Genomic DNA, 17373 nt, shown 5'->3' with positions numbered 1-17373 from the left:
GAGGCTATGAACTGAGGTTGGGGAACATCAAAAGGAGAAGGGTTTAAAGAAATACATATATATACTGGAAATTGAACTTGCAGTCTCGTGCATGTTAGGCAAACACCCTGCCATGAGGCTACAGCCCCAGCTTGCTTCTAAATACCTTTATCATCCCATCTGTAAGACATGAAGAACAGGCAACCTCTGGCAATCCTAGGGGACCTCCCTACTTTCCCTGATGCCTTCTTATGTTGTGATTTGTTTCAAGTGCATCAAAATGAGTATCGCTCTCCTCTAGCTAGGAAAATTGTCCTCAAGTCCTTCCCCACCTAAACTCAACCCACCCAGAGCCCCACCAGAAAAAAAGTTGTGCCTTCTTAGGGTCTTGAGACTCCCCAGGACTATGTTCAAACAAATGATGGTGTGGAGATCCCATGCTTTTTTGGACACACTTATGTGGGTAACCCATGCCCTCCCTGGCTGTTCTCCATTGTCTGTATATTACCTTGGGGCAGGTAAGACCCTGACCCATTGTTAATTGCCAGCCTCTCAGCTGCCCGACCTGACAGCTCTGTTCTGTGGTGAGAAACCAATGGCTAGCTAGCTAATCGTATTCAAACCCCTGCCTGAAAATGAAAAGGAAAAAAATAAACAATTTTCTGCCTGGGACAGCTTAAACTGAATAATCGAGACTGTGACAACCTGACCTAAATGTTTTTAATCAGAGCAGAAGAAATATATACCCATTTACTCCCTACTTTACTAATTAAAGGAAGCTAATTGGTGTTTTCAAGAACTTCCGACTGAGGGTCAGAGCCTCTAGTCATCTTTTCAGCCCTCCTTGCCCCACCCTACCCTCAAAGGACATCCCCGCCGTGGAGTTGGCCTCTTTCTGTCAGACAATGGGAGGGGGTGCTCCAGACCCTCCGTCTCCTCCTCTGTGCCATTGCTCAGGCCCTGAAAAGGACACTGGGTGATTGGCCAGAAGTTCATACCCAGCAGGGTTGTCCCCTTTCACACTTCCCTAGACTTGTTTCTAGGAGCCAAGACCTCTCACTGGTTGCCAAGTCAGCACTGCCAAATTGGTGGAGCGTGGTTCCCACTGGAGGCCCAGAATTCAGCCCAGTGCTGGGCACGTGGGAGGAGCTCAGGAAATGTTCCTCCAATGTGGAATTAAAAAGTCCCCACCAGGCAAAAGTCTTCATCTATTTGGAGGGTTTCCTGGCAGGTGCAAGACCCAATTCTTTCAGTCATTTCTCTCACGCTCTGTTTCACTTCAGCCTTCCATGCTCCTTTTTTTTTTTTTCCTGTTCACTTCCTATGGCAGGACCCTGCTTACCTGAGTCAAGGCAAAGGGCTCACCTGGAAGCCCTTATGCAACTGCTCTGCAGGACCCCCCTCCCCCGCCCACCCCGTGAGATCCAGAAACTTCAGGCTATGGGGAGTTTGAACCTGAAATGAGCCAGATAATTGCCCCAATTCGCTGTTCCTTATTGAAGAGAGAGTTTACAGGCTAAGAGGTTCAAAGGGCCTCACTTTTATGGACACCGCTCTAAGTCAAAAGAATACATTACACACTTACAGGCTTTCTGCCCTCCAACCTAGACTGGTTCTCTGAGAACAAAGGAGACTTCCTCTTCCTCCACCTCCTCCTCCTCCCTCCTCCTCCTCCTCCTCCTCCTCCTCCTCCTCCTCCTCCTCCTCCTCTTCCCCCTCCTCCCTCTTCTTCCTCCCTCTCTGTCTTCCTTACTATCAATACTTACTAAATGTTCTCTGTCCTGCAGGCATCATACTTAATTCTAGACACACTGTCCATGAATTACTATAGCAACCCTTAGATCTAAGACATCCAGCTTTTTTGGGGGGGAGGGGGCAGATGTGTAAAGGAAGATATTTTTTTCAATCGGGGAGTGTGTGTGTGTGTGTGTGTGTGTGTGTGTGTGTGTTTATGAGAGAGAGAGAGAGGGACAGAGAGAGAGAGAGCACGTGCGCACAACTCTGACAAATGCTAATGTTTTAAGATATAACAGGATGGAAATAAAACTGGGGATGAAAATATCTTAAAGTTTTTAAATATAGAATGTTTTACTAGAAGGCGGATAGTTTTCCCTGCCCTGAAATGAACAAAGAAGGGAGGCAATTAACTGGCTAATTCCAAGACCCAAATGCTTTCCCTTGAAATGGGCGGATAATGAGGCCCACAGTATGTTCGCAGTTGAATTCGCCTGATGTCGCTCCATTTCCCCCCTAACTTTTGCGAATCTATTGGGCAATCACAGTGAGCCGCACAGACGCCAGACGCTGCACGTGGACGCGCGCGCACTCACACACTCACACACAGGAATGCTGACACACACAGACCCGACTTTATTCTGCCTCTAGAGTCTTTTATGACTCAGCCTTGGGAATGAAAGTAGAGTTTGGAGGGAAATAATGTGCTTGGGGCCGGGTGGGGCGCAGCTGCTCCAGATGTGTGCTGGGTAATTAGGCGTCCGTGAGAGCTGGTGCCCGGCTGGGAAATGTGCGTCCCCTGGGACCAAAGACCCCGGCAGACACTGTGCCACAGTCTGTCCCATAGTTGGCTCTCTGCTGCCTGGCCTAGAACTCCCTCACTCCTCTCTGTCCTTCCCTCTGTGCTGGGATTCTCTGCTCTCTGCCTTAGAAATAACTTAGGCAGATGGTTCCAGAAAAATGACTCCTCTGTCACCCAGAAAGGAAAATAGAGGGTTTCATTTCTTCTGTTCACTTTTCTCAGGTCCTGAAAGGCTCTGGGCTCAGGCTCAGAGGGCTAAAGTTCCACATAAAGTCTCTCTTTGCTCCCCTAGAATTTAATACAATTATCGGTTCAGGTTGAGAATGCCCTCTGGTTTTGGAGTGTATGAAACGTTCACTCATGGAACACCTTCTCTTAATTTCACAAGGTTTTAAAACTTCACTTCCCTGTCCAATGTGTCTTTCTCTTTTTGGGCTTTCGAAGGCCTAAAACTCTGATCCAGTCTCACTCAGCTAGGAAGATAATGAATTTGCCATTTCCTGGCAAATTCTTGGCTCTGACTCCCAGCTTCGCTTCTAATGTTCTTGTGGGTTGTGCCAAAATCTAAAATCCAGGAAACCCCAAATTTGCAACAAAAACTGTCTCTAAAGGTTGTCGTTCCTGAATGAAGCATGCTAAAAGAAAGTCACCACGTTTGTTGGCGTGAATGGTGGTTATTTGGAGTAGAACATTCACTTTGGAGTAGAGAGCACGTTTTTCCAGCACTGCTCAATTATTCTTAATATTTGCTCAGACCTTGGGCTAACTCCTTGATTTTTTTTAAGACCTCGGAGACTTCGTTTTCTAGGTGAGGGAGGGAGTTAAAGATGTTGGCCCTGTGCTGCAGCGGGCTGCAGAGGAGATCAAAGGAGATTCCGCTTTGGAAGGCTCCGCAGAAGCGGTGGGGGCTGGTGGAGCCTTCCCTAGCTGTCCAATCCGTTCCCAGCCAGCACTCTTTAATCTTGTTTCTCTTGCTTGGCAGAGGGCGCCAAAGGCGACGCGCTGGCGGCCAGCTCCAAGCCAACCAGACCCATTGCGTCCGTCCGTCCGCAGGAACCTGTCCCTTCATCCCCCTGCCTTGGACGCAGAGCTTCCGAGAGGATCTGGCTGCGTGCGGATTCAACGCCAGGGCGCCGCCTAGAGGTCGGTCGCGTCCTTGGTCTCGCTCACTGACAACAGAGCAGCAGCTCGTCCAAGTCACAGTGTCAGACTTACAAAACAAAGCAAAATTCCTCCTCGCAAGGGTCAGGGACTTGGCTTCTGTGACCGTTGACTTATCAGATAACTGCCTCCTCTCTGCTTTATAATGAACCACAGGAAGAGAGAGAGAGAGAGAGAGAGAGAGAGAGAGAGAGAGAGAGAGAGAGAGAGAGAGCGAGCGAGCAGGGATTTCAAAGAAATATGTGTCCTTGTGACTCTGACTACTACGTGGAACAGAGTCTCAACATGCCAGCTTCTTTTAATGATCTTAGATTCTGTGTCTATGTCTGCACTGCTTCATCTCCCCACCCAGATTGCTAAGCCTTACCTCGTTCTCCCGTTCGTGCCAAGAATATGCTTTAACTTCAAGAAGAAAGGGGGGATATAGGAAAATTATCCTTTTCTCTTATAGCTTGGTTATACGATTTCTAAATAATTTGGAGATGGACATGTTTTGGGAAAGAATTTGGAAAACATCTGGGGGGTGATAGGAAAACTTGCCCAATTAGTCTTTACTTACTGAGTAACCCCCTGGTGTCTCCTCAATAGTCAAGGGGGTACTTGAAGACACCAGTAGTCCTGCCCAGAGTAGTCTGTGCTGAGCATTTGAAAGATGATTTTTTGAGATAGGGATGAGCTTAGAAGGAAACAGTTGGGCACCTGACAAACAGGTTTGAGGTGTCCTTAAAGTCCACGCAGGCTTCTTTTTGAGACTGAGATCAGTAGCCTGAGTCCTGGAGCTTGAGAGTAGGGAAAGCCGGAGAACCTCCGAAAATGCAGGAGAATGTGGAGGCACCCAAGTTTGCTGAGCTAAAGATGTTGTAGCCTTTTCCGGTTCTCAAAGCAAGCGCCCCTCTCTCCAGTCCTGGAGCTACCAAAACCAGTCCAGCAGTGGGCTGGGAGCCAGCACACTGATCTTGAGCCATTAGCTGTCCCTGACCAGGCAGCTCTATTGGAGATAGAAAAATAATAATTCTGAGTAGCTGAGGACCATTGGCCGCTCTGTTCTTCCTCCTCCCTCTCCTCTGTCTTCTAGAGGGAAATGCTAATAGAAGGTGACACGGCTGTCTGTCGCCAAAGTGTTTTCGATAGAAGTGGAGAATGATGAGGACCAGAAGAAGGGAGCACATAGTAGGGTTACATGACAGGCAGAGCTGGAGGGGCTTCCTCGTGTCATTCCAGAAAAGAAATAGTCCAGAAAGTACTTCCTGTCCCAGGTGCTTTTCCAGGGAGCTCCCACACGGTGGACCACCACACTACTGCTCACCCCTCGCCAATCTTCTGGCAGAACGGGGATGCCAACTCACCCTCCCCTTTCTTTTTAATGACTGGAGACAGCTTAGTATTTTCTGAGCCCATTAAAAAAAATCTATATATATTTTTTTAATCTTCAGAGGAGGGAGCCTTGGCAGCATTTCCTGGCGGGAAGGATGCGATGGCTACGTTAGGGCTGCACCTGTGTGTCTGAGGACAGGGTACCCCTCCTGGGCCTGCAGCTGAGCCTCAGCCCAGTACCTGAGCTGAGCCAGAGATTTTCTCAGTGTATTTTAGACCTGAAGCTTTGGTGTGTTTGCTAATGAATAGTTGGGGTCCATGGAATCCCTTTGCTGTCCCCCTAAATCACCTAACCATGTACTTCGAGTACACAAAGAGTCTAAGAAGTCACTACCATGGCTTCCGGTTCACTGGAGTCCCCGGAGAAAGGGATTTTTTTTTTCTTTTAGTTTTGCTGCAGTGCCCTGGTAGAACAAATCCGGATTCCACGAAATTGTAGAAGGAAAAAGAAAAAAGCGAACTGCCCATAGCGGAAAGCAGTGGCAACTTGAGGTCCACTGGTTGCTTTGATTTTGGTTTTGGAGCTTTTAAAAGAGTGGAAGAGAAGCAAGTGGTGAAACTCCGGAGAGAAGGTACACCACTGTGCTGTCATTTGTGCTCTGTACGCGGGTCAAGGAGGTCCCCGCGGGTTTCGCCGCCTCTGGAGCCGCTCACTGCTCAGTCCCCTTCATGCCCTGAGAGTTTTCCAAGTCTTATCCCCTGTCCCATTCTAACAAGTACCTGGCAATAAACGGGCGGGGCAGGACAAAGGTCTGGAAGCCGGAAAGCAGCGCTAAACCCTAAAAACCCCCGCATCTAGCAGACAGGGCTTGTGGCGAGGAATGCAGGGCTCCCAGCTCTGCCTAGGCAGGTTTCAGGTTGCTAAGAGCCCCTTATCCAGAGCCCTTGGCTGGGCTCTGGGCTCTTGGGGTCCAGGTTAGACGTGGACTTCCAGTCCTGGCCACGGAGCTAGAGAGAAGGGCACCGAGGCCCGGGTGATTTCTCTCCACGCGGGCAGATCTTTGCAAGCTTCTTAGCCTCGTAAATTGTTTCCCTTTCCTAATACCGGACACAGGGCCGTGTTTCTTTTCAGGACAAGAGGGGTTATAAACTGTTTGAAGTTCATCAGCACGGTGAAGTTTTATTGTATTTCCGGTCCCTAAGATTTACACCCTGAAAGAGAAGCCGACAGCCAGGCAGCCGAGTTTCCACGCCGGACCCACGTGGCCAAGCGGACACTTTGCCTTCGGGAGCAGGGAGGGAGGAAGCCGGGTCGACCGACTCTCCCTCACTGGCTCAGGTAAGTCTCTCAAGTCTAAGAGGCCTCTAATAGTTGTGGTCACTTGCCGACTGAATCAACCTGTGAGGATATGCGAAGTGACTTTGTAGAGGTGGAGGAGAGTGGGAGGCAAGGCTGTACTCAGACCAGAGGATTAGGAAGAAGCAAACTTGTCCTCTGCCTGCCCGAGCCAGGTCCCCAACATCTCCATTTCTTTGTAAATGCTGAAAAAAGGTGGCCTACCTGGGGCTGTTAAGCCGCTGTGGAAGCAGAGTTCCAGCCTATTTCAGCAGAGCGACTGTCCCAGCGAGCCTTACTGTTTGTGCCTTCTAACGCTGACTTTCTCCCGTCAATTTTTTTCTCAGTTCTACTTGGCTCCGCTCTTCTGTCTACTCCCCTGTCTCAAGGCTGGGGTTGCCTTAGAATTGGAAGGTTTGATCTCTGATAGCTGCCTTGGCGTCTGGGTAACCCTGGAGCCCAGGGACTGGCCAGATGGTGAGTGCATGCGAACCTTCCTAGCAGTTTGAAGTTAAGAATCCTTTTCATCTGGGGAGCCCTCCAACCCTGATCTGTGGCGAGAGGCTAAGTAGGTATCTCACAGAGTAGGACCAGGCTTAGAGCTGGGCCCTGGGCCTTCTTTGGTCAGAGTTCTTGGAGTCAGTTCTGGAATTCTGGGTCCAGCACTAAAAAATTCCTCATTTACTAGCAGCCGGGGACTCTGTTAGGAAAAAGTAGAAGAAAACAAGTTAAGCTGAGGAAGTGAGTTCTGTGGCCATTTTAGCTCACAGGCTGCCCCGGGAGACCAGCCCCAGTGAGCCCTCGACTTGGAGCTTGAACCGGGACTGCTGAGTGAAGTAGGTAGTTTCGTGTTGTTGGGCCTGGCTTTCTGAACACAACAACATCAAACCACCTGATTCACTGCAGTTACTGCTTCTTGCTTAGCTGGGGGAATCCAGGGGGGTCCTTCAGGACTGGGGTGTTACCCTTGCAAACTAATAAAACAGGCTTCAGGGCCCTTCTCTGGGAATTGTAAAAATGTTCCCTCAAGAAGAAAAGAAGAAACCTGGGGGATTCTAGGATGTCTCTTCATCAGAGAGAGAGAGAGAGAGAGAGAGAGAGAGAGAGAGAGAGAGAGAGAGAGAGAGAGAGAGAGAGAGAGAATGTGAATATTATTCATCTCTGAGAGGTACCTTCAAGTGAGGCAGGGGCTGAGCTTTTTGCTGGTGATGACAGCCAGAGCTTCAAGCCTTTGGGCTGTGGGCTCCTGTCTGCAGCCAGACCTTCCCTGAAAGGTTTCCAACATGGCTACACAGGATCCTCTGAGTCTTTGTAATCTTTGGATGATGGGAGTAGGGGGGAGCTATACTTCAGTGAAAGTCTGAAGTTCCTCTAAGGAGATAGTAGGTCCCAATCCCTAAGAGAAACACCAAGACCATGTCAGTTCTCAGCCTGCAGGTCCTGTCAGGGTCCCTTCTAGGGCCCCCTAGTGGGACAGGACTTCCTGAAGTGTGTGTGTGTGTGTGTGTGTGTGTGTGTGTGTGTGTGTGTGTGTGTGGTGAGGGGTCCTTCTTTTCCCAAATTCTAGTTGGCTCTTTACCCACTGGCTGAGCTGGTCCGTGGGTTCATACAAATCCTGAGGACCATCACCCTCTGGAATAAGGGCCTAACCACAGAAGAGTCTAAGCTGCTAGGTTATTCAGTACAGCCTGCTGTTATGGTGGGAGTGGAGCCTGAACAGGGTAAGGCAGGTTGTCCTCTCTGACCCTAGCCCTTCAAGGCTGCTGCTGGCTCCATGCCCAGCAAAGACGTTCCTAGGAGTGCTGGTGGGAAGAAGGACTTGCCAAGGAATAGGCTAGCGTTTGTTCCTAAACCCTTTCCCTGCTTGAGGCAGAGGAAATGTGCAAGGGGCCCATGAAAGAGGCCCTGACCGGATGGGACTCTGGCGCCAGGCTGACTTAGATGCGGGGGTTGAGGGGGGCATTGAACAAGGGGCCTCTGCAATGGCAGAAGGCACAGGGAGATCCACTCCCAGAGCAGAACACAGTCTTTCTACATCTCACTGACCTGATAGGAAAGGACTTTAGACTCCATCCTTTGACATCTGCCCTCAGCCAAGGGGGTCTGGAATGTTCCTGCTGCCTTACCTTGCTTCTTCCAGGGCTCCTTAGAAACCCAACCAGGCAATAGGAGCCTGACCATATTCCCTCCCTTGGTTCCCCACCCTGGCTACCTCCTCCCAGGAAAAGCACTGTAAAAAAATAAAAGAAAAAAAAGAAAGAAAGAAAGAGAAAAAAGGGGATTTAAGAGAGAAAGGAGGAAATAAAGTCTTTGGAAAGCAGAGAGTTTTACAACAGCCAAAGGTTTTATGGAAGCAATTGTGTAACAGCTTTCTACCTGCTCAGAACCCTTTCCGCTCCCGCCTGCCTGCCGCCCACTCCGTTTGGTCTCCTTGATGTCTCCTCCCCAAAGGACTCAGTCACCTCCCACTGTCTTGGATACCCAAGAAGGCTGAGAGTTGGTAAGAAGATTCCTCAGGTCCAATGGGGCCACTGACCTCTGACATCCTATGACAGATGTCAGAAGATTTCGTTATTTTCCAATTAGGATCCTTCCTTGGGATTGTGGAAACCCCCAGGTTTGAGTCCCAGTGGAAAGACTGTAAGACCTGTTGGGAGATTATTTTGGATAAAGGGCGTGGGTTCCCCTCCCATGTCTAATGGAACAAGTCTTTTCAAACCTCACTGTACCCCAGAGGAGGTCTGGAGTCTAACCTGGAGCTCAGAAGAAATGTCTTCAGTGCTTAGGGACAGAGGCTGGGGACTTTAACAATTTCGTTGTGTGCAACAGTGTTTTTACCTTCACAGTCACCTGAGGACTGTCCCACTCAGTCGTCTACTTTCCCTTCACACTTGTGCAAGATACAAGTAATAATATATTCCCACCCCTATCCCTTCACCGCCATGAAATAAGTATCACACAGGGCGTCCTATGCTGTCCCTGCCGGTTGGGGCAAGATATGAAGTAAAAAAGATTTCATGGTTTGGATAACGAAAGTCACCAAATTTCATGACCTTTTCTGGGTCAGTTGGGGGCATTTCCTTCATCTCCCATTAAAATGTTCCAGCAGGACACCGTAATTGAATCCAGCTTTAAGTCACCCACATCTATTGGAAGATGTAATATGAATTTTGCTTGGATGCTAAGAGGCAAGATTTCAAGTGAGGCTTTTAAATTAGCTAATGTTTTATAGCCAAAAATTTATACATTAATATCCAGGTTTTGGTCTTCCCTGTAGGTGTATTGATTTTTTTAAAAAATATGCACACTAGTATACTTAAAAAAAACAGTGACACTATTAACATACATTACTCACAGGGATTATACACATAACCATCTATGAACAATTAGATCTTAAATGCCTATGCCCAGGCACATTTAGTGTTACAGTTGGGAAGATGATTGCATAGCCTATAAATGTATGGAGTAGAGCATATTTTGAACACTTACAGAAGTATCGGTTTGAAACAGACACGCAAGACAAAATGCATCTGCTCAAATCTAGCAGGCATCAATATCATTTTAGCTTATCAATTAAAGACAAACTATTTTCTGTTTTCTCACAGTTTTGCTTTATTTTTTCCCCTCTTGTACTCCCTTTTCAACCCCTAGATTTTCTCTTCTTACTGACAGAGACACCTTCACCTTCCCCCCCCCAGCCCCCACCAAAGACTCTCCCAAAGATCAGGCACTTACCGGGCTGGTTGTGGTCAGTGTCAGCCTCTCTTCTTGGCTGCCCTGGGCCCCAGCGTGGCCCACAGGCTTTGCCTTCCTATTTTCTAGCTTTTGGTTTTTTGGTTTTTTTCCTTCATGCTGCCAGCCACTAGCCCCAGCTGTGTTCAGCCCCAGGGTAAGAAATGACAAGAGGCGGCAGGGAATATAGGGTTGGCGGTGGGCTGCGGAGTAGTTTTGCTCTCTGGACAGAGTGACCTCACTGTAGTGTTACTTTTGTTAAGTTTCTTTAGGCTCTGGGTCCCAGGGGCCACAATTCTGTGTTCTGTGTTCCAGCATGGTGGATACCACTGCTTAGGAAGGGAAAAGGGATTTAAGGGGTTCACCGGATCACCTAGCATTTCAGCAAAGGGGCACCCACCCTGATGACCATTTTGTCCTTTGCCTCTGTTGAAGTTGAGCTCCAGTTTGAGGCAGCAGTCCTTCCTGGAAAGCTTGGTAACAAGGGTGAGAATCCTTGCTGCTGCTGCTGCTGCTGCTGCATCTTCCCCTGGAGGGGGTGAGATGGGGTATATACCCCAGGGATGAGGGGAAAAGTTCATTCTCTTCTGTGATCACCTCTCCGGACTTCTCCAAGCTTCCCAAACCTGTCTCTTCCACATTGTGTCTCCCCCACAAGGCCTCCAGTGTCTTCAGCAAAAACCAAAACTATTTCTTACTTAGCAAAGAGGCCTAGGTCTGCTCTTCACCCATCAGTGACTCCATAAGGGATTAAGGACGGCTCCCTAGGCAGTTACAACCCACAAATATGAATTTAAATGGATAATCTCCCTCTTACACAAGGGAAGGCACAAGCCAGGAACCCGAAGGTTCTTCCTCAGACTCTCTCTAAACTAAACGAGCCCCCTTGACTTCTCCCTCCTTCTGAGGAGTCTCCAGCAAAGCCCAGGAGAGGAATGGGAGCCAGGAGGGCAGCAGGCACAGCCCAGCGCCTACACAGCTTGGGTCTTAAAAACACCCTTGCACCATCACTTTACCATAAATAAAAATGCCCCGGCCCACAGTTCACATGTCCGTTTGGGCCCTAATTTATATACTACAGAAAATCATATACCCACCTCGACATGCTTCATAACGCTGTTATTTATGGCTGAGGAGGGGATTTTTTTTTTTTTTTGCCTGAAGACTATATTTATTACGGGTAAAACGGATGGCAGATTTCATACGACTAGCAAAGCAGGAACAGGTGCTTTTCCCTAACTATGATTCATTCGCTTCAGGCCCAGCTTCTTGTTGGCAGGTCCGGGAAGCTCTCCTGACTTTTCCAAGCATCCAACCGCTACTTAGAAGAATTTGCATCGGATGTTTGTTTCCCCATTTGGATACTAAGGGGGGAAAAAAAAACCAACCAGATCTTCACGCTGTTTGGTTCCGGATCTGCTGGGCTGTCGCTCTCCAAGAGCGTGGGTGGAATTGAAGGGGCCGGCTGGGCGCCCGCATTGATCTTTAAAAAATCATTTTGAAATCGCCATAATGCGAAGAAATATGGCGCTTCGGTCTCGTATTTCACACGTAATGACACGAGATGGCTTCATTTGGAAAGACAAGCGGGCGGGACTGTGTGTGTGCTCGCGGAGGTGATCCGCAGCCTTCCACTGGGCAGAAGGGGTACTGGTTAAAAACATATAACCCCAAGTTAGAACGGTTCCACTTTTTCTAAAGGGAGGGGAGGATAAGGAGGGGGCCATGGCTCCTGGAGCAGTCTGCCTAACGGTCCAGACTCAGAGAACAGCCAAGAAATCTGTCTCTACAACTAACCAAGTCTATCTAGGGCCGAGCCTCCCAGAGCTCACACCGGGGGAGGTGCCTGCACCCAGGCAGAGGCTGTGGAAGCAGGAGCTGGGAGAGCCGCCAGGAAACCAGCCAGTGGCCTCGGGGGAGTCCCTGCGCAGGGCCGCAGAATAGCTGCTAATAAAATGCACTATTTGTAGTCTCCACGAGAGGATTGTAGAGGGGAAGGCGGCGGGTGGGGGAAACGGACTGATGCCGGGGACTCCTCTGTACTTGCTACTGCCCTATGTCGGTATTTGGACGTTTTCCAGAGCGACAATTCCGGGGGAAAAGCGCTGGGGAAAAGCGCTGGAGTGTTGAGAATTTAGCCTCTTTCCCTTTTTGGATGGAAAGGAAGGTCACCCGGTGTTCCTCACTGTGCTGTTTGGGGACCTTCTCCCCCCTCTCCAGAGTTCCTTTAATCATTCCTCATTAATTCATTTCATCATTAGCCCCCTCATCTGGACAGTTTTAAGGGTCTCAGATTCTGAATGAAGGACAAGAAATGGCCGTGGACCCAGCGCTTCACAAAGGCCCAAGACAAATTTTGAGGAGTTAAATAAGACTGGTTAGTCGCCTGGAACTCTTTTTCGTAGACTAGTTCCAGGGCCTGGTGTGTCCTTTTGGCCTTAGGCAGGCTATAATTTCAGGACAGATAATGATTCTTTGGACACTGGTCCCACCGAGTTCCCCCTTTGCCTCTCTCAGCTGCTAAAGGATCAAGAGAAGAGCCCAGTCCCAAATTGTGCCCTGAACCCCTCCAAAGAGGATAACTGTCCTATAAAACCCCCAACTTCTTTCCCATCCTTTTACTTCATCTCCTGTGGGTCGCTGTACTGCTGTTGTTTAATAAACATCTCTGTCAAGGGGACAGAGGACAGGAAATGAGGGCCCGCGGGGTGGAGGTGGAGGTGTTGGGGGGGCGGGTGACAAGACTACCTCCTCTTTAATTACCCTGTCGGGCCTCTCCCGCTGCTCTGAGGCTGGGGCGCTCTTCCTCCCTGTATGCTGGTCTTCCCTCCCCTCTCTCTCCAACCCGCCTGGGGAGAGGGCTCCTCAGCCTGCGTCCCTCCAGAGGCAGCCCGCTGCTTGCCTCCGCCTCTCCTCCGCCCCCATCGCCCCATGTTGAGAACCCCCCTTCCTGTAAAAGCGGGAGGGGCCCCGGGCGGCCCAGCAGCTCAGGCTGAGGTTACGTGGCCGCCGGAGCCCTGACGTGATAGCACATTGCATCAGCATAAAACAATCCATCCTGGATATGGAATGCGGTGAGGACGGATGACAGCGCGAGCGCAGCCCCCTCGCCCGATTGATTTATGTCGGAGCTGACGCTTTATCAGGCAGTCCGCAAAACTTTGACCAATCATTTTGCAAGGAGCTCCGAGCCGGGCTGCTCCACTGTACTTTGTTGGCTGAGAAGTTGAGCAGGGGGTGGGGGTGGGAGGGTGGGGGTCTGGGGGGGGTCGCGTCCGAAAGCCCTCTGCACCGGGTCCGTGTGCCACCTTTCCCTGCTTGGGCGCCACGGCGCGAGCGCTTCCCTTCCCCCTGCGAGCGCGCGGATAATGTCTGAGAATGTCCATTTCTGGGACGCTTAGCAGCTATTATGTCGACTCGATCATAAGTCACGAGAGCGAGGACGCGCCTCCAGCCAAGTTTCCTTCGGGCCAGTACGCGAACCCGCGGCAGCCGGGCCACGCCGAGCACCTGGACTTCCCCTCGTGCAGCTTCCAGCCCAAAGCTCCGGTGTTCGGCGCCTCCTGGGCGCCGCTGAGCCCGCACGCTTCGGGGAGCCTGCCGTCGGTCTACCACCCCTACCTGCAGCCCCAGGGCGCGCCGGCGGCCGAGAGCAGGTACCTCCGTACCTGGCTAGAGCCGGCGCCGCGCGCCGAGGCCGCCCCGGGGCAGGGCCAGGCGGCCGTGAAGGCGGAGCCGCTGCTGGGCGCGCCGGGGGAGCTGCTTAAACAGGGCACGCCCGAGTACAGTTTGGAAACTTCGGCGGGCAGGGAGGCTGTCCTGTCTAATCAAAGAGCCGGCTACGGGGACAATAAAATTTGCGAAGGAAGCGAGGACAAAGAGAGGCCGGATCAAAGTAAGTTATAAAAAAAAAAAAAAAAGTGAGGAAATCCCCCCCAGGCTGCAGGCCAGGCCCGGGGGAGGGGAGGGGAGAGGCCATAAACCGGACAATGTAAAGGGACAGCGCGCCTGGGGCCGCAGGGCTAGAGGGGGTGGAGGGAAGAAGAAGGAAGGGACCGGGAAAGGAAAAAGCTGGGTGTCCAGGAGGGGGACACTGAGGCTGCCCCTTCACCCTTTCAGTAGTGCAGGGACTGAGACTCAGGACCAAGTCTCTCTATCCCACCTTCCTTCTTCCCCAGGCTGGGGCTGGAAACAAGGAAAGGGACCTGCGACAGTCCAGTGAGGAACTGTAGGGGGCCGGGCCGACGGCCAGCGCGGCCGGGAGCCCGCGCGGGCACGGGGCCGAAGCGCACCCGGCAGAGCCGCCTGCGCCACGCGCAGATCGTCCCCACCGGCCAAGGGGAAGGGGGAGGGGGCTCATTAGGATTTTATTTGCGAGCAACAGCTTGGCGGAGGATTGTTCCTAGCAGATCTCGCGCAGTAGCCGCGTCGGGTCGGCAGCAGGCGCCGGGAGGGGCGGGGGAAGCCCAGGATGCAGTGACGGAGCCCCCTCCCCAGTGCGCCGGCCCCTCCCCGGGAGCCTTCCCTCGGGGTCCCCCGCCCTTCTAGGGCATCCTCCACAGGGTGGCCGTTTCTCCTCCTGCGGTTCCCGCTGATCTCCGCGGGGCTTCTGAGAACTAGCCGGGCAGTCCACCTCTTGGAGAGTCTAGGCATCATTTGCTAAAGACTGGGCCTCCCTCTAGAAAGGAGGAGAAGACACCCGAAGGGACCTGGGGGAAGGAGGGGGAGGACTGCGCAGGGGCGGAGAACTCTACCCTTGGTGGAGTTTCTTACCACCTCCCACTCCTAAAAGCACCCTTGCTAAAATAAATCCCCAAGTGCTGCTGGCTGAGAGGAGAGGAGGCTTACTTTTTTTGTTTGCTTTTATGAATGGAGAAGACAAACTGGTTGGGGGCATGCTCTTGGTCCCAAACAAAACCGGACAAACTGACAGGTCAACTCCTCACCTCTTTCTCCTCTGGGCACATAGTTTGGTCCTTGCTCGCCCTATCAGATGTCCCACCAACAGAGTGGCCAATGGGTCTTCTGGGGGCATGTTTGCCCTCTGAAAAGCAAGGAGAGACATACTCCCCCGTGACCCTTGTGGTCCCCTCATACCTCCAACTTGCCAGGTTGAATCATTAGGAGCTTATATCCCAAAACAGCTCTTCCCAAACCTCCAGCAAACACCCAAACAGACCCCCTCACCCCATGGCCCCAAACTCTCAGCCTGGAAGGCCCATTATTGTAAGGCAGCCATTTGGCTAGGATCAATTATTAACAGTTTTTTTTCCCTCTTTCATATTTAATGAAAGAGGAAAAGGCTGCGGGTCCCATCCCAGGCAATCACATTAAGGGAATAGCGCTGCAAATTGGTAAGACACGCTACTTAGTGTAGAATTGAAGTGAATTTAAAAACATATACATATACATAGATATTCAGAGCTTTTCATTTGGGGGAAGCTGGTGGAGTGCATCTTACTTAGAATTGGCTCCACTTTGGGGAAGCGGGCAACTTTCCTGAGTCCTGAGGTCTAGGGAGAGATGCTGGATAGAAAAAGAAAAAGAAAAAAACAAAACAAAAAAACCCTGTATATGTTATTTGCTCTTTGTGCCCCTTTCCACTCAATTACACTTTTCTCTGCCTCTCCACTGGGTCAGCTAAAAGGGTTGCTGTGCTGTGAGAGGCTCTCTGCTATCCTGCCTCATCTCTCCTTCCCCACCTTGGAGCTGGAGCAATTTTGCTTCCCAGTCTCCCTGAACTTGTGTTAACCAAACTGAGCTGAGTAGCAGAAAGGAAGAGGCTATTGCCACCATAAGTTATCTGGAAGCCCTGGGGCTCCCCATCCACGGGCTGCAATTGATAAATGGTTGCAATTGGGTCACTTGTGAGTTGGAGTGTGCTGGGTGTTCGTGGCTGTAAATGCAGGCTCTTATTTGTGGGGTGTGATGGGGGGGGCTGTCTACCCAGACTCACATGTCTGCTGCCTAGGCCCTGGGCTGAAAGAGAGCTTTCTAAGCAGGGTTCACTGGAACTGGACTGAGGCATCAAGAGATCTCTTGGCTGTGGCTGAACAGAATTCCACTCCTTATCCATTTCTTCCCCCCTTCCCCTGAAAGCTAGAGCTAAGGGATCCTTCAGGTCATCCACCTTTAGCTGGTGGTGTGATTCCAGCTCTACTGAGCTCTTCTGATCTGAGTCCAGGTCTGTTTGGACACAAATAGAGGAAGGCTGAGATGTCTGGAGCAGTCAAAGCTTTGGAGATGCTTAGGTAGTTGAGCAGCATCCCCTTCAAAGTACTATTCCCTTGGAGCTGTCCATATTCCTTCCTCCTGGCCCAGTTAGAGATACTTTCTGAGGTCTTGGAGGCCCGGGTGTCTTTCTCCAATGCCAGATGGGGAGTGGATGTGAGCACACACACCTTCTTGGTCTGGGGCCCTTCACTCCCTTCCTCTCTTTGATTCTATCGCTACTTCTCTTTCAGCCAACCCCTCTGCCAACTGGCTGCACGCCCGCTCTTCCCGGAAAAAGCGCTGTCCCTACACCAAATACCAGACGCTGGAGCTAGAGAAGGAGTTTCTATTCAATATGTACCTCACCAGGGACCGCAGGCACGAAGTGGCCAGACTCCTCAATCTGAGTGAGAGACAAGTCAAAATCTGGTTTCAGAACCGGCGGATGAAAATGAAGAAGATGAATAAGGAGCAGGGCAAAGAGTAAAGATGACCCCACCCCTCCCCAGCTCACTCTTACTATTTATGCGTTGGCTGGAAATGCCACTGCTGTCTGGGTTGTACCCAAGTGAGTGGGGAAGGGCATCTCCTCTTTAAAGCCCCTCATCTGCACCTGGAGCCCGGCTCCTCTCCTTTGCCTGTCCTCTCTCTCTCTCTCTCCACTCCCCTGGTGTTAAGAGGAAGTTCTGTTAAGTTAGAAGCTAGCTATCCTTGGTTCCTAGAAAAGTGATAAGCCCCACTGGAGGAAAGAGAACCCTAGTCAAGCTCCTAGCATCTCCCTCCCCCCACCCTACCCCCTGCTAATTTCTCTGCAAAACCCCATTCCCTCTCTTCCAGTCTGCCTGTTCCCTCCCTGCAACCTAGCCAGACGACACCCAGGTACAGTTTAACTGCACACGCCCCCAGCAAATGCCCACAGACATGAAGTTTGGAGTCCACCCTGATAGTGGAGAAATTGCTCACCAAAGCCAGCAGGGCAGCCCTCAGATCAGGTTCATTTATCTGATCCAAACACACACCAGGAAGATGTCTAGAGATGCCCTCAGTGAGGCACTGCAGCCCAAAGTCTCAACATCCCAATGTGTATCCCTATGGAATTGCC

The 17373-nt window shown here is 51.0% G+C and overlaps 1 protein-coding gene across 1 annotated transcript; it reads left to right on the top strand.

Annotated features, from left to right (window-relative positions):
- Positions 1 to 11657: 11657 nt before the first annotated feature.
- Positions 11658 to 16782, top strand: Hoxb9 (homeobox B9). Its single transcript, XM_032911757.1, has 2 exons — positions 11658 to 13953; positions 16523 to 16782. Exons 1-2 carry the CDS (start codon positions 13437 to 13439, stop codon positions 16756 to 16758), a joined length of 753 nt encoding a protein of 250 aa, XP_032767648.1. The 5' UTR covers positions 11658 to 13436; the 3' UTR covers positions 16759 to 16782.
- Positions 16783 to 17373: the final 591 nt, after the last annotated feature.

Source organism: Rattus rattus, chromosome 9, assembly GCF_011064425.1.
Source record: "Rattus rattus isolate New Zealand chromosome 9, Rrattus_CSIRO_v1, whole genome shotgun sequence".
NCBI lineage: Eukaryota > Metazoa > Chordata > Mammalia > Rodentia > Muridae > Rattus > Rattus rattus.
Note: the sequence above shows the minus strand (reverse complement) of the source record. Positions and strands in the feature narration are given on the sequence as shown.